Raw genomic sequence first — 23,952 nt, forward strand, 5'->3', positions numbered from 1 at the left:
AGCTCAAGAGGCATGCTAGCTGATCCTTCTTTCTCTGGAAAGTTAGTCCTGGTTTGTTTTCCAAACTGACATGATCTGCATATGGTGTTGTCAGGAATTTTGATATCTGGAAGATCGCGAACTGCTTGATATTTGCATGCTTTCCTTATTTGTGAGAAGCTTAGATGGCCCAACCTTCGATGCCATAACCAGTGCTCTTCATCCTTGCTTAGATAGCATTGTTGTTGTCCTTCTTCAAATATGTATAGATTATTTGGAGTTCTTTTCCCTTTGAGAACTGTTTTACCTGTATCAAGATCACGAACAAGACATCCATTTGATCTGAATATAACCTCGGTTCTTTGATCACACATCTGGCTGACACTTAGTAGATTATGCTTCAATCCATCAACATACAAAACATTTCCAGCCTTAACATCTTCTTTTAAAGGAGCAATACCTTTTCCTTTTATAGTTGCAGGAGTATCATTTCCAAAAGAGACTTTCTTTCCCTTTTCTAAAATAGAATAAGACTCAAGTTTTTCTTTATCACCTGTCATATGCTTCGAACATCCACTGTCAATGTACCATAGATTTTCCTGTCCTTCTGCATAAAATGCTATCCCACATCTTTCTGTTTGAGGTTCCTTTATTCTCCATGTTTTGGTGCCTGAGGCTTGTTCCTTTTTCCGCTCTTGTTCCTTTCTTTCCTGAAACCTGCTTCTGCATTCAAAGTCTTCATGACCAAAATTATTGCAAATAGAACATTCAACTTCATTTTCAAGAGCCGAAAAGTTGTTATATGTCCTTTTTGTAATCCCTGTCATATTTCTTTGTTTTTGAGCTTCCCTAGTCATGATTGTTTTATACGCAACACATTGAGCTGCTTTGTGACCAAAGTTATGGCAAGAAAAGCATTGTCCATTGAAGAAGCTTCTGCGGTTATTGAATCTACTAGCCAACTGATTGTAATTTCTATTTTCATCTATTCTTGAACCAAACTGGGAAGATTTTACCTGTGGCTGGTTGTGGCTTTTGTTCACCCTTAAGCTGGATTGCCCCTGATAGTTTCTGTTTGAAGTTTGTCCCTGCTTTACCTGATGATCTTCATTGTGCTTTTGCTCATTTCTTCTTGCTGCATCAAGATAACTTTTTGAAGTGGATGCTTGAGAAGTTTCTCCATTATAGCCCAGACCTGTCTTATTTAGTGGAGACCGTTGCACACTGATAATCTCATCCAAAGTTTTAGATCCTTTGACAAACTTGAGATTAATAGCTTTTGCTTTCTCAATTTCTTTTCTAAGACCAACAATTTCACCTTCTAATTTTTCAAGATGTTTTTCCTTTTCATCAATTTGAAATTGTAGAGTATTAATGATCATGTTCTTTTCTTCTATACATCTCTTGAGTCTAGTAATTTCATCATAAAGGTTATCCACATCTACAGCATCCTCATAATCATCATCTTCAAATGCCATTAACAACCTATATTTATTACCTTGTTCATCTTCATCACTGTTTGATAAGCCATCACTATCTTCATGGGTGTAGTAACTTTTCTTATTTGCACTTTGTTTCTTGTTCCATCTAGCTGGTTCCTTTCCTTTATCCTTATAAGGACATTTCGCAGCATAATGACCTACTCTTCCACAAGCAAAGCATTTGAAAGGTAGCTTACCTCTGAACCTTCCAGAACCCCTTTGAAGATTTCTGACAAAATTTGATTCTTCTTCCTCTTCTTCTGGAACATGGCTTGCTTCATAGTGATCTTCTTTGCCTGATGTCTTAAAAGCAGCCTCCCTTCTGTCTGATGGACCTCCCTTTCTCATTTCATAAGCAGTTAGAATTCCATGTAGCTGAGACATAGTGAGAACACAGAGATTTTCTTTTTCTTCTATTGCAGATACTTTAGATTCAAACTTGGGGGATAATGATCTTAGAATCTTTTGAACTACTATAGGCTCTTTTATTTCTTCACCCAAATTTTTCATACAATTAACAATCTCATCTACCCGAAGAAAATAATTAGCCACACTTTCATCATTATACATCTTGAGAGTCTCATATTGAATCCTGAGAGTTTGAAGTTTAGCTTGTTTTACCTGTTCATCTCCTTCATAGCTCGTGATCATTTTGTCCCATATTTCTTTTGCTGATTTGAAGTGCATTACCTTCATGAATTCTGTTTGGGATATACTTCCTAATAGAGTACTGACTGCTTTTGCATTTGTTTCAAAATCCGGCAGCAATTTATTGGAATCGCAAGTTTGATAGCTAGTTTCTGCACAATCAAAGCGTCCCAGGGGTTTTTCAGGGTGCTGAATCCAAATATGCAGTTAAAAATACAAATCAAGATTTAACCTCAATTTTTTCCGCCGGATTCCGTCACCGGAATCTCCAAAAAGTCGCATTATAGACAACTCCATTTGAATCTATAAGTTGTCCTTGTTGTGGGCTGGAGTTTGAGTTGAAAGTTTTCCGATAGGTCTTGAGAGAGGGATAGTTCGCAGTGTTGGCTCAAAACTTCCTCCATATACATTCAACCAAGTGTTAAAAAATTCTCTTGAAAGAGGATGGAGTTCCACAAAAAGTACGGTGTTGTTTTACTGGTAAAAGGGGGCTAATTGTATGAGGGGTAGAATTCCAATGAATACATCTGGTTGAGTTGTGCGTTTGTGTAGCTAGTGATCTCTTGATTGATTCCTTCCATTCCATGTCCTTGAATTACCTAATTGAGTGTCTTGCTAAATCACGTTGCCCTTGTTGTTGGACTTTGAAGTGAAGGTTTTAGTTGGCTTTGATAGTGGGCGAGTTAGCATTTTTGGTCTAAAGCTTCCTCCATAGTGTGGGGCTTATGATGCAGAGGCATGATAGTTAAGGCATTCGATAGTGGGATGAATAGTAAAGTTGGCAAGGTCCACGAACAACTATCTCAACCAAACTAACTAATCACTAGTAAGTCCACATGTGAAGTGCTCCAACTCTAAGGTGGCACATGTCAAACTCCAAGGCAAGGATGTCCATCAAATAAGGGTTCCAAGGTGAGCATGCTCAATAAGACCAATGTCCAACACTCTCCTTCAAGGTATCCAATATTCCTATTCTACCTCCTAGGCCATGTGCTCCTTCTAGTCCATCGCACCTTGATGAATGCCCTTCAACTCAAGTGCCCTCAAGTCAATCATACGTTCCTTAGGGCTAAATACCCTCCATCTATGTTCTCCTCCTAAGCAAGCCACCATGCCCTCTATGTCTCTCATGAAGAATTTCACCATGTCACACAGGATACCTACCTCCCAAGGGAGTGTGCCACATAAGCATCAAGTTAGGGTCTAGCAATCCAGGAGTAAGCTATCTCCAATATGCATCTTCACCACGATACAACCAAGGGTTTAGAAAGGGATTGCATGATGCACTCCATGTCACATGAAGCAACCCCCAAGTATGGTGTAATTATTTTTGGAGTAACCCCAAAAGCTAAAACTTTCTTCACTGCACTAATAAAGGAGGGAGAGCTCTTTGCTAGGTTTTGAAATTAAAACTAACTCATTGGACAAGAAAGGAAGGTACATGATCTAAGGAAAGGGAACACACAATAGGAAACCAAGGAAGGAGAGGAACCCTATGTAATGCACTTGAATGCATTGGTATTTGCTTGGAAAACATGCTTAGGAATGCTATCTCCTAACATTTGCAATGAAATAAGCAACACAAACAACCAAACATGAATAGAAAGGTAAACCTTAATTGCAAGTATGATGACCCTAGGGCTCTTAATAAGAAGACACCTTCCTCATTTATTGACAACACCATAGATAAGATAATTTTATTACCGTCCTATAGATGACCACGAATAAGTCACTGGGATTGCTAACTACAATAGTGCCAATACATTGTGGTTGTGCAAAGGGCCACTATTGTATAGAAGGCAAAAAGAATATCCAATCTAAGATTTAAAATATAATAACTAGGGAAGAGAATGTTGTTGGAGAAACTAGAGTGATGTTTGAATTGTAAGGGCTAAAATCAAATCAAATTTCCTTTGAGGGATGTCTTCGAAGAAAATACTACTCCTAAGGCCACCCCCCGTTGGAAATAATACTGAGAGGGGGGGTGAATCAGTATTATCTAGCAATTTAACAAATCTTCCTTATTTGATCTTTTGAATTATTCTTGCATATCAGTACCATAAAATAATGAGCATGAACAAAGAAAATAGACAGTCACACCAAAGAACACAAGATGTAAGGTGGAAACCCAATGTGGGAGAAAACCACCTGCTGCAATATGTCTCTATCTTCTTTCAATTCAGAAATTCTTTTACAATGATTTTGTACTGGTGCAGTCCTTTACCAGTACGCAGGCTGCAACCTGCAGAGAGCTACAACTCTCTCTCGTTTTCCAGTCTCTCCTGGAAGGGAGCTACAACCCCCAACTTCTTTTCATGAAGAATCAAATGATCAACAAGTATACAACAGTTACAGTCCACTACAGTTATCAGATCAGTAATCACAGAACTAACCCAGAACACCTTATGAACAGAAAAATACAGTCAACAGATCATCTTAAGACAGGGACGCAATTTTTCTTTCTGTGGCTTGCGACTGGACGCAGTTTACCTTTTGATGCTCTGCGTGCCGACGCACTGTTCCTTTAAACTGCTCTGCGTACCGGCGCACCCAACAATACTATCGCGCCGCGTCTTTTGCTTCAGAGACGCATCCAATAATACTATCGCGCCGCGTCTTTCGCTTCAGAGACGCACCTGAGCCCTTACTGTACTGCGTCTCGGCGCACTTGCCCTTCACTGAACCTGCGTCCCTTCAGATATAAAAGATATGAAGACTTCAGAACTAGCCCAAACAGTCAGATCTGCAGATCTGATCATGCGCCATAGAGATCACAGTCCATTAGAAGATTTGCCCTCATAGATCTGGATTAGATCTCACCAAAAGATATTCAACCAAAGACAATGCTTAATCCAAATGAACTCCTTTGCTTTATATAGGCAAGCTTCTCCCCAAAACATGGAACAATACCACGAGCCGACACCATAGAAACACAAAACCGTCGGCTAGATACCACACAAGAAACCCCCACGTGCTTTTCTCTGTCTTGAAATGTGTGCACTGGGTGGACGCACCCCCTGAACGGCTGGCCTGCGTCCCTGGACGTGGGTTCTGCATGGTATACCTGCGGGGACGCACTTTCTGAACAGATTGCCTGCGTCCTTCTTAAAAATAGAGAGCTGATCATCAAGAATAGTGATCTACCACCTGAATGGGTTGCCATCAAGGACAACACCTGAATCATAATGCCAACACCCCCTCTGTATATGTGTCTCTTGTACCATCTAAGGCGAAAGGGAATAAGTTTGTGATAGCATTATCCCACAACATTGGGAAGAGAGTTGATCTATGGTGTGTCTTGCTTGAGAGTAACCTATCATTTTTGTTTGGGAGATGGGAGGGTGAGCCTTGTCTTAGGATCTAAGGGTCTTGTTCAAGGGAGGTAGGAGACCCCTTTAAGGTCTCACAAGTATGGACCTTGTTGGAAATGTTCTCCTAACTGCTAGATTTGTGGTTCCCTTGTTTGTTGGTAGCACCAGAAAAGGGATGTAATTGTCTACATAGTGTGCATCTAAGCCGGTGGCCTAATGTCTTGAAGAACAGAGGCCTAGTGCCTCCTTCATGAACAAGGCTAGATGCCATTGTTTTGGGTATCAAGAAAGGTGGAGAGTTCTTAGACTCTTTATAAAGGCAGTAGAATTGCTGTTGTATCGTGTATTGTGAAAAACCGGTTACCCGATTCCTACTGTAGCAAACTGATTATATTTCACCTACTTGTTAAATTAATATCCACTCGATGTGTTTTCCAAATGCCCATCGAGCCTCCTCTTATGATCCTTCTGTTGAGAACCAACAACCGAGATTAGATCCTAATCAATGGCTCAAATCTAGAAGTTTCACCTACAGTCAGATTAACACCTTTTAATTATTTTAATTTCCTAAGTTTAGACTTAGGTACCCATTAAAAATAATTAATTATTTTAATAAAACTTACTCCGAGTGGAATTTCCGAAAACGATTTCTTGGTATTGTGGAATACATGTGTCCAAGCCTCCTTGCAAATTTTGAGGCTTAGAGTACATCTGATGCTACCAGAAATCAACACTCCCTCTTAGCAAGGAATGTGCTCTAGTAAATGCAACCTGTTGTAGCATCACTCTGATTCTGTGACATCTCCCTATGTGTTGCTGATGTTTGACACCACTGTCCATCAACTATTGCACACACGCTGCATTTGTACTGCTGCAGGCACTGCCAACACTGCATCTCTACTGCAACTCCCTCTCAAATTCTGCATCCGTTCTGCTGCTGGCGCTGGCACTGCCACTGCTAACATTGCATCTGCACTGCGACCTTCTCCAACTACTGCATCAACAACGGAAAAGCATCCAAAATTACTGAACTGGTGCTTAGCATGATGCATTTGTTGCTAGAGTTCTAACTGTTGCTAGTCTTTGCCTTGACCCTCTGAAACCTATGCGTTGTTGCTGACTCTGCTCTGTGCCAACTGTACTGCTGCCAACTCTAGCTCTGCACTACTCAGTCTCTAGCGCTCCTAGCCACTTCAGATGTCACTCCGACACTTCTCTGCATCAACTGACCTGATCCTTCTTGCTACTGCTGATCTGGGCTCTTGTAGCAAGGTATTCATCCAAGAGGTGGACTCCTCAAGGATCTTGCCCAACTGCAGCTCTTTCGAACTACAGTTCTATATCACCCCACCTCTAGGTGATGATGGCAAACTCCTCCTCGATCTGTGCGGATGCAGCCTTCGGATCATGCTTCTCGTCCTTGTCCTTTTTGAGAGGACACAGTGTAGCATAGTGACCAAGTTCACCACACCGGAAGCACTTGATCTTCGAAATGTCCTTCTTCTTCTGCTGCTCCTGTTGCCCCTTAGATGCGAGGGCTGCATTCTCATCCTCCTCCTTGGGCTTCGACCCACTGCTGCTATAGCCATCAAGTTTGCACTTGACCAAGTCTCTCCTCATCTCTTCTTGCTAAAGAGTGGCCCACATTCCTTCCCAGTTTGGCAATTTCTCCCTACCCAGGATACTCTGGACAAATACTTGCCACTCTTGTGAAACTGAGTTCAGGGCCAGCCTCACCATCTTGGTAGGTTGAGGTGTTGACCCCACAACTGCCAACTCGTCTCGGGTCTCCTGAAGCTTTGCAAGGAACAGATCAATGCGTTCCCCCTTCTGCATCTGTGTGGATCTCATCTTCTGCTCCAAGTACATCTTCCGCTGCTCGGAAGATCCTTGATATAGTGTGGACAAGGCATCCCACATCTCCTTGGCAGTCCCTCTGCTCGACCTTCGCCATTTCTCCCTTGTACTTTTGGAGCGGATTTGGATCCTCGAGCTTAGCTACCACACTATCGACGTAGATCTTGAGAAAATGTTCTTGGCAGTCCCTTTGCCTGAGATGTGACATACTACATGATCCTTCACTCTGTCGAGGATAATCCGCTCGACCTTCGCCATTTCTCCCTTGTAATTTTTGAGCGGATTTGGATCCGCGGGCTCAGCTACTACACTATCGACGTAGATCTTGAGAAAATGTTCATCCAAAAGGCATGACATCCTCGCTTTCTAGATCACATAGTTGGATCCACCATCCAATTGATATTGATCTCGCAATCCACTGACTGCCATCTCTGCCAATGGAAAAAGTCGAATGACCTCCTCTCTCCTCTGCGCTGCTACTGGGCTAGCCTACACACTCCACGCTAGAGTTAGTAGATCTGCTACCCCTTGCTGTTGCTCAGCAAATGAGAATTCAAATTCCTTGGCTAGGAATTATCTGAGGAAGAAATTCCCTCAAGTGTGTCTCCTTCTCTCCCAGTGACGCTATTCTGCCAGCAACTGTTGCAAAATATTTGTGTCCCAGTTGAAGATCTGCTCTACAAGGAAAAGTACGCTGCTCTAGAGATCGAATTTCTCTGTCGACTCACTTAGAGAAATTGATTTCTCCTCAAAACTTTGACCTTCTAACCTAAGGACTGTGTTGCCTGCAGGGTTTCGAATTGCTGCCTTTGCAGTAATTTCAAACTCCTCTTCCTTTCTACTTCTGAGCTCTTCTGCTCACAATTTGTGCTCTGATACCATGTGAAAAATCGGTTGTTGAAATTTGGTACCGGAGGACAGGTGGTTCCCTTAGGCTTTGATCTTTGGCCTAGGGAAAAGTGTCCAAAAGAATTTAATTTTTCTCCTAAAGTGACTTTATAATTTTATAAAGTTAAATCTAATTTAAAAGTGACTTTAAGTGATAAAGTTATTAAGTCTAATTTTAAAGTGACTTTTATAAAGTCAATGAAAAATTAGAAAGGAAAAGTGACTTTGGAAATAAATGACTAAGTGGGTCTTTATTAAAGTGGGGTGAATTAAAAAATAGAAAGTGAGATTTAAATGAGCATTTAATCTCAACCATTGATCTAAATCTATTTCAGCCATTGGATTTAGAGATCACCCAAAAGTCACTTGGATCACCCAAAAGTCACTTGGAGTTATATTAAAGGAGGAAAAGGAGGAAAAGGTCATTCATTCTTTCATGAGCAGATTGGGAGAAGGAGAGCAAGAGAGCAAGAGAGATTTCTGAGCAGGAAGGAGAAGGAGACAGCAGCTTGGCACACATTCCAAGGCAGCAGTTGAGCAGATTTGTACAGCTAATTCAGCACATAGTGAAAGGCAGATTTTTGCACAAAAATCGAGGCGCAGTTTGCTGATTTTTCTGCACACAAAACGGAGGTCGTACAGCATTTATTGCTGTCCTGTTTGCTGTAATTTCCAGATTGCTGTGAGGCACGGGAAAGGAGATAAGTTGTAAATTTGCTTGCTGATTTTTGCTGAATAATTCTCACTGTAAAAAGACAAATTTCAGAAATAAAGAAGAGCTCTCAAACTGGTTTTCCCCAAGAGTTGTAGGGGGTTTTTCCAGGGTCAAGTTGACCAAAAATATCAGTGTTTTAATGTGTTTTAATGGCTGTTTTTAATTGCTGATTTTTAATTCTGCAATTTCCAGCATTCTGAAAAATTTCCAGAATTTGTGTTTTCAGCAATATTTATTTTTTCAGTCTGTTAAATGTATGGTTATGGGAATGGACATTTAACTACATGGGAGAAATAAGGAGAAACTGAAAACCGGGGTGGGAAAACAGAAATTTTTACATGGTATCAGAGCTTGAGTGCTGAAGGGCAGTTTGGGACAGCCAAAAGGAAAAATTGCAGTTGCTGATTTTTCACTCAGAAAATTCCAGCAAGCTGATTTTTTCATAAACAACAGTTTTATCTTTACTACAACAGTGCTATTTTTCAGTTTTAGGACAGCAGGATGTCATTGGGATTGAGGGTGGAGGATAGGTTGGATGGGCATACAAATTACAGCGTTTGGAAGGAGAGAATGCAGAGTATCTTTGAGGAGGCAGAAGTCTGGGATATCATGGTGCATACCGCACAGAACCCTGTTGTTGTGCCCACTGATGTTACTCAGTTGGCTGAGTATAAAAAGAAGAACAATAAGGGTAAGAGGCTGATTCTAGACGGAATCAAAGACCATTGCATTCCTCATGTGAGAGGAAAGAGCAATGCCCATGAGATGTGGACAGCATTGTCCAATCTCTACCAGAGTACCAATGAGAACCGGAAGATGGTCCTGAAGGAGAAGCTAAAGAACATTAAGATGGGTAATGATAGTGCAGCTGGATATCTCACAAAGATTACTAATGTGAGAGATGAGTTGGCAGCGATTGGAGAGGCCATTCCACCCACTGAGTTGGTGCGGATTGCAGTGAATGGCCTCCCCCGTTCATGGTTGAACTTTGCTGATGGGGTTTGTGCACGTGAGACCCTTCCCACATGGGAGAGGTTTTGGGATGATTGTATTCAGACAGAGATCAGGAAAGGGCAACTTGGGGCAGCCAAGCCAGTTGAGCAGGATGAGGACGTAGCACTGGTGGCAGGAGGCAAGAAAGGCAAAGGGAAGAAGCAGGCTTCCACAAGCGGTGGTGGAGGCAAAGGCAAAGGTAAAGGTAAACAGGGGAACACACAGAAGGACTATTCCAAGGTGAAGTGTTGGAATTGTCAAAAGATGGGACACTATGCAGTTGTGTGTCCGGAGAAGAAGAAGAAGAAGGGGAAGAACCAGGACGTGGCAGCTTCAGCAGAGATTGAGGACTTTGCTGGTCGTTTTGACCGAGAGTTTGCGTTCACTACATGTGAGTCCTCTAGTGCAGGATCACCTGCCAAACAGGTTCAGAGGGAGCATGCTTTTCCCTCGATTAGCGGAGCATCTACAGGTATCTGGTATGTGGACAGTGGGGCTTCACGTCACATGACAGGAGTCCGTGAGTACTTCTCAGAGCTTTCAGAGAGTGGTATTGATATTGAGGTAGTACTCGGTGATGACAGAGTTGTTAGAGCAGACGGGGTGGGGACAGTGACATTTCAGAGGGAGTCCAAACCTCCCTTGAAAGTGTCAGAGGTTCTTTATGTGCCAGGGATGAGGAAGAACCTCATATCCGTCTCAGCTTTGGAGGACAGAGGATATGAGGTACTGTTCAGGGGAGGACAAGTGTTGATGTATCCCAGGGGCGATCCAGCTGATTCAGCTAGAGTGATAGGTGTACGCCATGCAAAGGTGTACAAGTTTGCATTTCAGCCCCTTTTGGCATTAAGCAGTAGTACCGACAGCAGAGCTAGCAATTCTGAGCTGTGTGAGATTTGGCACCGCAGGATGGGACATATGTATCATGGAGCCTTGAGGACATTGCGGGAGATCACTACAGGTGTGCCAGATTTCAGTACTGATCACTTTGATACTTGCAGAGGTTGTGCGATGGGCAAGTTTGCCAAATCCCCTTTTCCCAGCAGTGACAGCAGAGCGACGGGGATACTTGATTTGATTCATTCCGATGTGAGCGGTCGGATGTCTCATGTTTCCTTGAGTGGATATGAGTACTATGTTTTATTCATTGATGATCACTCCAGGAGGACCTGGATTTATTTTTTGAAGACCAAGAGTGAGGTCTTCAAGCGGTTTCAGGAGTTCAGAGCTCTTGTGGAGACTCAGACAGGTCGAAAGATCAAGTCCTTGAGGTCGGACAATGGAGGAGAGTACACCCTTGGAGAGTTTGTTGACTATTGTGCGGAGGCAGGCATTAGGAGGGAGTTCACTGTTCCTTACAACCCCCAGCAGAACGGGGTTGCGGAGAGGAAGAACAGATCCATCATAGAGGCTGCCAAAGCCATGATACATGATCAGGGGTTGCCATTGTTCTTGTGGGCAGAGGCCTGCAACACAGCTGTTTACTTGCAGAACAGGAGTCCGCATCGTGCTTTGGGGCACATGACTCCGGAGGAGGCTTTCTCTGGGAAGAAGCCTGATATTGGTCATCTTCACATCTTTGGATGCATTACATACTCCTATATACCCAAAGAGAAGAGGACCAAACTAGAGCCCACCGCAGAGAAGGGTATCTTTGTGGGCTACAGTGAGACCTCAAAGGCCTTTCGGATTTACATTCCTGCACAGAGGAGAGTTGTTGTCAGACGGGATGTGAAGTTCGAGGAGGACAGGGCCTTTAGGAGGTCACGGGAGTTAGAGTATCTGGATCAGCCAGACCCTCAGCAGCAGTTGAGTCAGTCGCAAGGATCCAGTGGGCAGGGATCAGGAGGATCCGGAGGTACATCTATGAGGATGTCAGGTCCATCAGTGAGCAGTGGCTCATCGAGCCAGAGGGGTGGTGCTCCGGGCAGCATGCAGAGCAGTTCACAGAGCAGTTCACTAGGGAGTCCACTGATGGACAGTTCACACGGTACCTCAGCTTCTACAGGTTCAGGTGCAGGCAGGAGGACAGCAGACAGACAGTCAGGAGTTCAGGCTACTGATGATGATGAGGAGGAGGAGTTTCATTCTCCGGTGGAAGAAGTGCGCTCAGGGAAGAGGAAGCCCAAGTGGCTTCAGGACACCTTGAGAGATGCCACATCTGTTGCTGAGCCGAAGAGGCCGGTCAGAGAGAGTAGACCACCTGAGAGGTTTTGTAGTTATATGGCGATGGTTACCAGCATCCTTGACTCTGAGCCTTCTAGCTATGAGGAGGCAGCTAGCCAGCAGGTCTGGAGAGAGGCCATGCAGGAGGAGTATTCTTCTATCATGAAGAATGATGTTTGGGAGGTGGTGCCGAGGCCTAAGGGCAAATCCGTGGTTACTTCCAGATGGCTTTACAAGGTAAAGCATGCTGCAGATGGCAGCATTGAGAAATTCAAAGCGAGGTTTGTGGCTAGAGGGTTCTCCCAGGTAGAGGGAGTTGATTATGAGGAGACCTTCGCTCCCGTGGCTCGATATACTTCGATCCTCTCCATTATATCGATAGCAGCAGAGATGGGTTGGAAGATCCACCAGATGGATGTGAAGACCGCATTTCTCAATGGCTTCATACAGGAGGAGGTGTACATTGAGCAGCCACAGGGCTTTGAGGTGCATGGGAAGGAGTCCCATGTGTGCAGATTGAAGAAGGCCCTTTATGGCCTGAAGCAAGCTCCCAGAGCTTGGTACTCCAGGATAGATGCATACTTGCAGGGGATGGGTTTCACAAAGAGTGAGGCAGATCCGAACCTTTACTTTATTGTGATTGGTGAGGAGCCTCTCATTCTGGTGCTGTATGTGGATGACTTGATCATTACAGGTGCAGAGAGACTCATAGAGCACTGCAAGAGAGATCTTGCGGCGGAGTTTGAGATGAAGGACATCGGCTTGATGCATTACTTTTTGGGTTTGGAGGTGTGGCAGGAGGAGGGGCATTTCTTCCTGGGGCAGGGGAAGTATATTGTGGACATCCTTAGCAGATTCCACATGGAGGATTGTAGACCCATGTCGACACCGATGATCACCAACTGGAAGAAGCTTCATGCTTCGGATTCCGAGTTGGTGGATCCCACATTGTACAGGCAGCTGATTGGTTCCTTGATGTATTTGGTCAACACTAGACCAGATATCTGTTTTGCAGTCAACACGATGAGTCAGTTTATGTGTGAGCCTAGGAAGGTTCACTGGGTGGCTGCAAAACACATTTTGCGGTACTTGCAGGGGACAGTGGATTATGGTCTGGACTACAGGCAGGGAGATGGAGTGAGATTGGCAGGATACACTGATTCTGATTGGGCAGGTTGTGCTTCTGATAGGAAGAGCACTTCAGGGTGTTGTTTTGGGTTGGGTTCAGCAGTAGTGTCATGGTTCAGCCGGAAGCAGCAGTCAGTAGCACTGAGTTCAGCGGAAGCAGAGTATATGGCAGCCAGTCTAGCTAGTTGTGAGGCTATCTGGCTTCGCAAGATGTTGTTTGGCTTATTTGGTCAGCCGTTGAGACCTTCAGTGATTTACTGTGATAATCAGAGTTGCATTAAACTCACGGAGAATCCAGTATTTCATGACAGGTCAAAGCATATCGGGATCAGATATCATTTCATCAGAGACTATGTTCAGAAGGGAGCTGTGAAGCTTGAGTATATTTCCACTGATGAGCAGGTTGCAGATATCCTTACCAAAGCCTTACCACGGGGCAAGCATGTCTACTTCAGAGACAAGATGGGTGTGGTGAGGAACACCTTCCTCGGTAAGAGGGAGTGTTGAAATTTGGTACCGGAGGACAGGTGGTTCCCTTAGGCTTTGATCTTTGGCCTAGGGAAAAGTGTCCAAAAGAATTTAATTTTTCTCCTAAAGTGACTTTATAATTTTATAAAGTTAAATCTAATTTAAAAGTGACTTTAAGTGATAAAGTTATTAAGTCTAATTTTAAAGTGACTTTTATAAAGTCAATGAAAAATTAGAAAGGAAAAGTGACTTTGGAAATAAATGACTAAGTGGGTCTTTATTAAAGTGGGGTGAATTAAAAAATAGAAAGTGAGATTTAAATGAGCATTTAATCTCAACCATTGATCTAAATCTATTTCAGCCATTGGATTTAGAGATCACCCAAAAGTCACTTGGATCACCCAAAAGTCACTTGGAGTTATATTAAAGGAGGAAAAGGAGGAAAAGGTCATTCATTCTTTCATGCGCAGATTGGGAGAAGGAGAGCAAGAGAGCAAGAGAGATTTCTGAGCAGGAAGGAGAAGGAGACAGCAGCTTGGCACACATTCCAAGGCAGCAGTTGAGCAGATTTGTACAGCTAATTCAGCACATAGTGAAAGGCAGATTTTTGCACAAAAATCGAGGCGCAGTTTGCTGATTTTTCTGCACACAAAACGGAGGTCGTACAGCATTTATTGCTGTCCTGTTTGCTGTAATTTCCAGATTGCTGTGAGGCACGGGAAAGGAGATAAGTTGTAAATTTGCTTGCTGATTTTTGCTGAATAATTCTCACTGTAAAAAGACAAATTTCAGAAATAAAGAAGAGCTCTCAAACTGGTTTTCCCCAAGAGTTGTAGGGGGTTTTTCCAGGGTCAAGTTGACCAAAAATATCAGTGTTTTAATGTGTTTTAATGGCTGTTTTTAATTGCTGATTTTTAATTCTGCAATTTCCAGCATTCTGAAAAATTTCCAGAATTTGTGTTTTCAGCAATATTTATTTTTTCAGTCTGTTAAATGTATGGTTATGGGAATGGGCATTTAACTACATGGGAGAAATAAGGAGAAACTGAAAACCGGGGTGGGAAAACAGAAATTTTTACATCGGTTACTCGATTCCTACTGCAACAAATTGATTATATTTCGCCTACTGGTTAAATTAATTGAACAAGTTACTTGCAGTTTTCTACGACAAATACTGAAATACATACACTATAGCCTACACCAAATAAAACTGTAGAATCTAAATACAACACAAGGGAGAAATAAACGTCACACACATCTACGCAGTTATTTTTGGACAAATGTCCTCAGGAAAACCCAATGTGGAAAAATTGGTGCAGCAACTGAGGGTTTTATTATTATGTAGTAGTAATTTTGAATACAATTTGTTGGATGCCCAACTGGATATTTGATACAGAGAGAAATTGGACAAAACGAAATAGTGAGATGATCTCTGTCTCTGATCTGCTAGAAGTGAGCCTTTGCGTCCCTTCTGCGCAGAACTGTGTCAATCCCACACAGTTTCTCCGTCATTTCTGTTGGGGGCTGCGTTGCTCTTCCTTCTGACCCTCTGTTGGCTGGAAACTTTAGTGCTCAGCCTCCCGGTCTCACACCTCGACTCTCGTCTTTTGAAACTCAATTTCCTCAGCAAGAATTCGATCTCCCTATATACTCTGTGTTGCCATTGTGTCAGCTCTGCGTGGCCCAACGTCAACCTCTCTAGACGTCATTTTGCCCTCTTTGCCTTGTACTCTCTGGCCCAGGAAAACTTCCCTCCGAATACTATCCTTGCCCCTCATTGCAAGAGATCACTTCGAATTCTTCTTGTGGCAACTGCTTGCTTTAGAAATTCGATCTTTTGATCTCCATCGATGTGTTTTCCAATCAAGCCTCCTCTTATAATGCTTTTGTTGAGAACCAACAGCCCAAATTATATCCTAATCAATGGCTCAAATCATTTTGGCTTGATCCTAGTCTTCTTTTAGAAGTTTCACCCATAGTTAGATTAATACTCTTTAATTATTTTAATTTCCTAAGTTTAGATGTAGGCATACATTAAAAATAATTAATTATTTTAATAAAATTGTCTCCAGGTGGAGTTTCCCAAAATGATTTCTGGGTACATGTGGAATACATGTGTCCAAGCCTCCCTGCAAATTTTGAGGCTTAGAGCACATTCAATGCTACCAGAAATCAACATGTATATGTCATGGTAAATCTCGTCCTCTCGTGGAAGCTAATTTTCGACCTCAACCCAAACTATTTGAACCCATTTGAATTTTGAAATTAAACCAAACAGATTCTAAGCATGTGCATCTAGTGTTGTAGTGTATACAAGGATTGAATGATGAGGCTGTCTCGAAGCACCTGCAAGTTCTTTGCATAAAATGTCATCTTGGTTGCTGATCTCCTTATCGGTCGAGCCTAGTAACCATCTTCAATAATCTAGTTCATCTCTTGTAGGAGACATCCTAAGGCATTCAAAAAATACTTGATGGGCTTCCCATAAGCTTGTCCAAAGTGATATCCTTTGAGTAGTAAGCAAGATACATATAATGGTTTCAACTTTCTATCAACTATCGAGACAATAAACCCCCAAATGTGGTGTAGAAGTGAGACTAGTCTAAAACTAGTCTTGATCTGAAGTGGATTGGTGACAATCTTAGACTTTATATTGGTGCGGAAAATTATCCTCTTACTCTTGATGATATGGAAGTGCACGAGGGTTTGTATAGCATTCATCTTGGCTTAGTTCAACTCAAGCAGGCTACACCCCCATACCTTTGAACCCTAATGAAATGAGGGTTGAATGATGAATGCATGAAATCCAATTTGGACGATATGTCTTGGAAATGGTTATAGAAAGCTAGCCACCTGAGTAGAAAAAGGGATCCATGCCCCTTATTCAACCCAAAATTAGGCCTTGGACACTGGAACCCCATGTATGTATAAGATGTGGTGATCTCAAGATTGATAAGATAGGGCTTGTACTTGGGAGATGAGGAGGTAGATTTGGTGATAATAGGGGTGGGAGCTAAGGGTTACGTCTTAAATTGTGGAAGAGATGTATCATATTTTTAAGAGGTCAAATCAAGTGAGGAGGAAAAGGGAAGTGTGTAGTTCACATCTTATCAAGTGTGTAGCCCTATCTGATCAATATACACTTATTGTGGTGAAGGAGGTCATAGCAAAGAAGGATGTGGTGGAGATGTTGGTGGTGGATTTTACTTTTACTGTCATACCAATGATTCATAGGATAGGGCTTTGACTTGGAAGATGAGGGGAGGTAGATTTGTGATATTAGGGTGGGAGCTAAGGGTTGCATCTCAAATCGTCGAAAAGTGTTTCATATTTGTAATGGGTGGAGTTATAAGGGAAGCAAGAGTGATGAAGGAAAAGAGTTAGATGAGAAGCTTTCATTGGCTAGAAGATAATCAGCTACACTAGCCCCCCCCGTTATGAGAGAAACATGTAATTTCATTGGTGTGAAAATTCGATAACCCAAATCCCTATTGCAACAATTGATTAAATTTCTCCTACTTGTTAATTTTTGAATCGAGTTATTTACAATGTTACACAGTAAACATCGAAATAAAATCTACAACGGCCTTCACAATATAAAATACAACAGAAACAAAATAGTGCACAGGAGAGAAATAAACACACACAATTACATTGATGTTTTTGGACAAATGTCCTCGGAAAAACCCAATGTGGGAAAACCGCTGCAGCAACTGAGGGTCTGATTATTATGCAGTAGTAATTTGAGTACAAATCATTGGATGCCCAAACTGGCTATCCGATACAGAGAATAAATTGGCAAAGAGTTAGTGAGAAAATATCTCACACTGACACTGTAGATCCGACACTAATCTAAGCTCTTGATGAGCTTCCCTACACTATCTTTGCACAATCTCTACGTGGGCTCATGCAGTAACTGCATCACAACTCAAGGGACTGTGTCACCCTCTCCTTTTGATCTTCGCCCACTGGAAATTCGACTCCCTAGCCTTTTGGTTTCACACCCAGACTTTTGGCATTGGATTTCGACTACTCCTTAGCTAAATTCCGGACTCCCTTTGAAGCACTGCCTGCCTTTGTGCTACTTCTTTGGACCTCTCGATACCTTCTCTGCCTTGTAGTCATTGGGACTGGAAAAATCCCCTCCCGTTCTACTATCCCTGCCCCTTAGCACTACTACTCTTGAGAATTCGATCTCTAGATCTCACTATCTCTCGTTGGAGCGCCAATGACCAAGATTAAAACACAATCAAAGGCTAATATTAACTGGGTGTTGATCCTCGCCTTTATCTAGAAGATTCGCACCAGATTTAATTAATACTATTTAAATTAATCACATTTCCTAAGTTTAGACTAGTAATGCATTAAAAATGATCAATTATTTTAATTAAACCATCTCTAGGTGGAATTTTCCCAAACGATTTTTGGGTCTTGGAGAATGCATGCGTCTTAGCCTCTCTGCAAAATCTCGAGGTTAGAGAACATCCGATGCTACAGAAATCAACAATTTGATGCTCCGAGGCAAGGGAGATGAGCAATATGCGGAGTATTAAACACGGCATCCAATTGGTTTGCTACAGAAATTTAAAGCTTTCAACTCTTTATTGGTTTTGGTGCAAACAGATGAGCAATATGCAGAGTATTAAACGCGGCATTGACAGAATCAAAATATTTATCCCTCTCTTAAGCTAATTAAATCTAAATTTTGTCTCCCATGTCCATAAGGAAATTTATTGCATAAGATAAAAGGAACATGAAGGCTGAAGATTTCATTTTACAAGCCACACAAATGGATTTTAATTTAGCTTGCTCAACTTATGTTTCCACATGGAAAATTTTGGAATATTAAACTAACTCTTCTAGAAATTATTAAATGCACATATCGTTAATTTGTATTTTGTTGATGACAAAAATTATGAGATTGAATATTTCTGATCCCTTATCATTATTTACATTCTGCAACATTCTGATTACGTTGTATTGTGTGCAGATTCTTGGGTGATGTTGACATATGCTCATCCCATCTCAGTGATGAATGTCTACAGTAAGTTATTTTTCCTATTGGTAGCATTTTTCCTTATGGTTGAGGACAACAGGTTCCCTTTATCCACCGGATTTTACATGCCTTCTATTCATTATTTTGATGGTTGCAGAATTATTACAAGAAATTGTCCACGGCTTCATACACTCAGACTGCTGCACATTTGTGGTGCTCAACAAGCACCACCTACTGATGCCTTTCTCTATCCGAACAGAGCTGAGATGGAGCCTTTTAAAAATGGAAGTTACCTTCCTACATCATGTTTGTGCAGCTCCCTCTCTGAAAAAGGATTTCTGGACATTGGCAGGCATTGTCCAGACCTTATGTCAGTCACACTTGTCTTCCAGGTTTACCTTCACTTTAAATCTCGTGGTTATTATTTTTGTTGTAATTTCATAATTGCATCACTGGCTTTTACCAGTGGTGATGTTGATAAGCCAGTGAATTGGGTATTTGGTTAGCAGCATAACAAAGTCAGATTTTAGTTTTTTAGGTTTCAGACTTTCAGTTTTAGTGTGAAGCTCCATTTTTCTTTTCCTTTTCATTCATTTGGGCAGACATTTCAGGTTGTCTGACACACTTTTCTTCATTGACAATGAATAGCATATTGTCTTGAGAGAGGTGTTCCAAGATATCTTGGCGGAACTGGGAAAACTTATAAAGCTGCATACTCTTTCCATTGAGCTCCGCATGCCGTAAGGGATTCTTTTCCCTTTTACTCAAACATTAGGCCATAGTGACATCTCAAATGAGGTTTGATCTTTCTCTGCATAACTTGTCATGCCAATCTTGATGCAGCTTATTTGTACATTCTGTCAAGTCAGAGGTCATATGGGAAAGTTATCTTCGGTGCACAGATAAGGTTGGTTTCTTCTTAATCTGAAGTTTTCTTATATATCATTTTATGTTAAATACATGTAATATTATATATCATATGTTTGGAGAAGAGCTTTGTGGGAAGGGAGTTGCATGTTGTGTTTTCTATCTGTTTGTGTGCATGTCCTGTGTGACATATTTGGAAATATTTTAGATAAGATAATTACATTAATGTCCAAAAAATGACCACATAGGTCAATGGGACTGCTAAGTACATTAGTGTCAATGCATTGTGGGAATTCAAGGGCCACTCCTATATACAAAGACAAAAAACAGATTTAATCTAAGTAAACTCTAATAGCTAGAAAAGAAAGTGCTGCTGGACTACTAAGGGCCAAAAAAAATGCATTGGGGAAAGGGAAGATGCCTCGGTGTCCCCTGGGCCTGTCACCTGAAGAGGAGGAAACACTACTCTCCTGTGGGTCATTTCTACTGTCTGAGGCTGAAAAGAAAAAAAATGTAATAAAAGACTGCCTTGAAGTGCTGGAAAAACTGGTCCATGGCATGTCTCTCTGTCTCAAGGGAGTGGCCAGCTGGTACATCTGGGAGTGGAGGACTGCCTGCTGGAAGGGAGAGCCCTGTCCTGAGAGAATGTTACCATATTTGAGAAGATCATAGAGAAGAGTCGAAGACTTGTTTCTGATGGCATTGGAAAGGAATACCTCATTCAATACGGCTCCCATGGGAGAGCCTTTTTGATTGGCATTGTGAGATTACAACTTCTCTTCCCAATTAAATTAGTCATGCATAACAATTTCTTTCTAAATTTGCACTATCTTTGTAAGACCTGGACTGGACTTTCCTTTATATCATGCAATTTTGTTCACAATCAAGTAAAATTCTATGTTCATTTCTACCATACAGAAGAAGATTTTCACATGACATTTAATTTAACATACGCTAAATAAACATTCCCTCATACCTCTCCCGGTTGATGTCAATCCTCGGACATTATCAATCCCTGGCTGAAACTTTTATCCAAGTTTTGAGCTCCTGCTTCGCTTCCTGAAACTGATCGATTCCACCCAGCCAATTTAGGATAAGCCTCTCCGGCTCCCAGACCAAGAGGACTTTGAGATCGAAGTCTTCTAGTCTCTGTGCCCAAAACTCCAAGAGCAGTGCCTAATTTTCACAGGTCAAATATTCAAGGTCCTGACCCCAGGGCTCGTTTCCAAATCTCGCACAACTCTCAATGTCTATCTCCCCAAATTCTCAAGTTTCCTCATCCAATTTTTTGTGCAAAAAGTCCCCCTCCTTTCCAATTTTAGATTTTGTTTTATAGGGGAGGTTTCATCCCTCTGAAGAAACCCCCCTCCCCGTCACACGGTCCAATCCCCTTCAATCTTATCCAAAAAAAATTGTATAATATTCCTTGAGGGGTTGGTTATCTTTTTAAATTAAATATATAAGAAGAAAACAAGTTGTGACTTGTCAGTTCAACTGACTTGAGTCAATGGAGGGTCTTCTATAATTCTTTCAATTTCTCCTTTTAATTGAAATTATGTCAATGAAATACATGTTGATTTTATTGTATTAATTTGATAATTAGGGTATTGATTAATGCATTCAATAATTAATTTATTTTCTATACACTTAGACATCTTATACAATCAAATTGGTATGTATACTAGTGCAATGCATGCGTATGTAGCTAGCATATGCATGCTAATAATCATATTCCATTGGTAACTCAAGATGGGTTATTACAATCTTGACTATCAAGGTTTCCTGTTTTAAATTTGTTCAATGTCACGTCTTTGGAACAGGCCAAATGAATCTTATATTGATAACTTGAAAAGTTACATGATGAATATTGGTAAGATCAGCGACTATAAACTCGGACGTTGATATGATCTTGATGGCAAAGATATGATAGAAAAATTAAAGAGCTTTGTGCAGCTAATATAGCTTTAAAAAAGAATGTAGTTGAAATATACATGGCTTGAAAGGTATACTGTATATTGTGGAATTTCGTTTGTCTGTTCCCGGCAGGAAAGTGTGCATATGAAGAATGGTTTTCTTGATCTTTTGGTAAGATTGTTATTCATTCATAGTGGCTCTTCTATTTTATTGAGCATGAAATTACTTTACTTTTATGGATTACAGGAAATTCTTGCACTACTTGAAGCTGGGCCACCACCTTTGCAGGCATTAGCTCTTAACCGATGTGATCTAACTGAAGTATCTATAAATGCATTGACAAAAGCTTGCCCTAATATTGAGGTATGTTTTGCTACAATGATCAATCAGCTATAGTCAGCTCTTTGAGCATTACCTGTATTTTTTACAAAGCAAAGCCGATGTATGGGGTGGTTTTTTTGTTAATGAGAAATCTTGCATGTGCTTGAGGCAGGCTATTGATTTGTATGGTCGTTTCCAAGTTCCTAAAGATCAAGGTCTTCTTTCTGGTGTTCCTCTGGGTTTGAAGGTTAGTGTTGTCTATTTGCACAGTCAAAAATGATTTATTTGTCAATACATTCATGTTGTTAATTCATTTCATGATCTCACGGGGTTTTTGCCTCATGGATGTAGGACTTGACATCTCTTTCAGCTGCAGCATTTGGTGTTATTCATGATCTTGAAGAATGCCAATTTGCAGCTTGGAATTTACATTCTTTGAAGCGTTTACGATTGGAATCTAGGGAACCTCTTTCAATGCAGCATCTTGAGAGTTTGCAGTGTTCATGCCCTCAGCTGGAAAGCCTTCACCTGATTTGGAACGGTTACAGTGGACCAAGGGAAGCACAAATTTATCCCTTTACACATGAAGGCATCATGGACTATGTTCGATATGTTTTTGTATAGATGCTGCATTATAAAGGGGTTGAATTATTATGTGAGATGGGCATTTTAAATCAATGTCCAGGATGGACTATGTTAGATCTGTTTTTTACAGATGCTGCATTGTAAAGGGGGTGAAATTCAGGTTGCAATTATTATGTAAGTTGGGCAATTTAAATCAATGTCCTGGATGATTGGGAAAAATTCATTCTCCTGCAGTGTATAGTATGTCATTTTTATGGAAACACGGTTGTTAACAGGTTTTGTGGATGGTTGATATTATTGGGCCTTTCTTGCTCAGATTCACTCTTGTGCACATGGCATTGTAGGCAATTCTAGCAATGAGTAAGACAAGTCATTAGAATTGGGATACTTTGAAGGTTTCGTTTGGTAGTTAAAAGTATGTTTGGTTCTCATTCAATTCACTAAGTAGTGAACAACATTTTATCTATTTGAACATTATTCAAAAGGTGACATCATCTTTTGATATGCGGGCATTGGCATTTTAAAGGGGTTGAAATTCAAAGATGCAATTATTATTTGAGATGGGTGGCGGGTGTTTTATTTCAATGTCCTGGATGATTGGGAAAAGATTATTACCCCGTAGGGTATGTATGTTGGCAATAGGGAATATCTCAAATTCTGGGAATATCTCAAAATCTGGCGGTCAGGAGAGAGGGCATCTTTATGTTGATTGCAAATTTTGGGAATATTTCAAAATTTGGTGGTCAGGAGAGAGGTCAATTGTTTGACCTCTTTCCTGACCGTCAGATTCCTTGATATTCCTGTAATCTGCAAACTACATAAGTTCAGAACTGGCAATACAGTTATTAGAAACATGGTTATTAGTGGGTTTTCTGGGGTTAATATTAAAGAGTTTCTGGGAATATCTCAAAATCTGATGGTCAGGAGAGAGGTTAATTGTTTGACCTCTCTCCTGACCGTCAGATTCCTGGATATTCTTGGAATCTGCAATCTACATAAGTTCAGATCTGGCAATACAGTTATTAGAAACATGGTTATTAGCAGGTTTTCTAGGGTGTTAATATTAAAGAGTTTCTGGGAATATCTCAAAATCTGACGATTAAGAGAGGTCAATTGTTTGACCCCTCTCTCCTGACCGTCAGATTCCTGGATATTCTTGGAATCTGCAATCTACATAAGGTCAGAACTGGCAATACAGTTATTAAAAACATGGTTATTAGCAGGTTTTCTGGGGGTTTAATATTAAAGAGAGCTAATTTTAAAGGGAGTTGTCTATTGAGGCGGAGGAATTGCCCGGACGGCTAAAAGTGGCCGGAATCCGGGCAAAAATAATTCAAAAAATCTTGTAGAGGCAGTGTTTGAATCGTGTTTTTGATGGTGGAAATGGATTCAACACCATCAAAAACGTCTAGGACACCTAAAATTTTGAAGTTTAATAACTATAACTTGGATTTACAAAAATCCTTGCCAGATTTTCTCTAAATATGATCGGAATTTCCATAACTTTCCGGGCAACTTCTCTGCCTCGTTAGACTAAGGCATTTTAAAGGGGTTGAAATTCAAGGATGCAATTATTATTTGAGATGGATGGAGGGCGTTTTATATCAATGCCCTGAATGATTGGGAAAACATTAT

At 41.2% G+C, this 23,952-nt stretch overlaps 1 protein-coding gene across 1 annotated transcript in view; it reads left to right on the plus strand.

Moving 5' to 3' along the window:
• Positions 1-22,376, plus strand: part of LOC149187985 (uncharacterized) — a 30,734-nt gene extending 8,358 nt beyond the window's left edge. Inside the window, exons 2-8 of the mRNA XM_089411529.1 lie at positions 18,625-18,678; positions 18,788-19,022; positions 19,279-19,370; positions 19,474-19,537; positions 21,658-21,774; positions 21,905-21,979; positions 22,084-22,376. Coding sequence (XP_089267655.1) covers positions 18,625-18,678; positions 18,788-19,022; positions 19,279-19,370; positions 19,474-19,537; positions 21,658-21,774; positions 21,905-21,979; positions 22,084-22,356 — 910 coding nt within the window. The 3' untranslated portion in view covers positions 22,357-22,376. The remainder of the gene's footprint in view (positions 1-18,624; positions 18,679-18,787; positions 19,023-19,278; positions 19,371-19,473; positions 19,538-21,657; positions 21,775-21,904; positions 21,980-22,083) is intronic.
• The last annotated feature ends 1,576 nt before the right edge of the window (positions 22,377-23,952 follow it).

The sequence above is a fragment of the Pinus tabuliformis genome, chromosome 3_1 (genome assembly GCF_031772625.1).
Source record: "Pinus tabuliformis cultivar Carrire ecotype Pingquan chromosome 3_1, CPIR1, whole genome shotgun sequence".
Classification (NCBI taxonomy): domain Eukaryota; kingdom Viridiplantae; phylum Streptophyta; class Pinopsida; order Pinales; family Pinaceae; genus Pinus; species Pinus tabuliformis.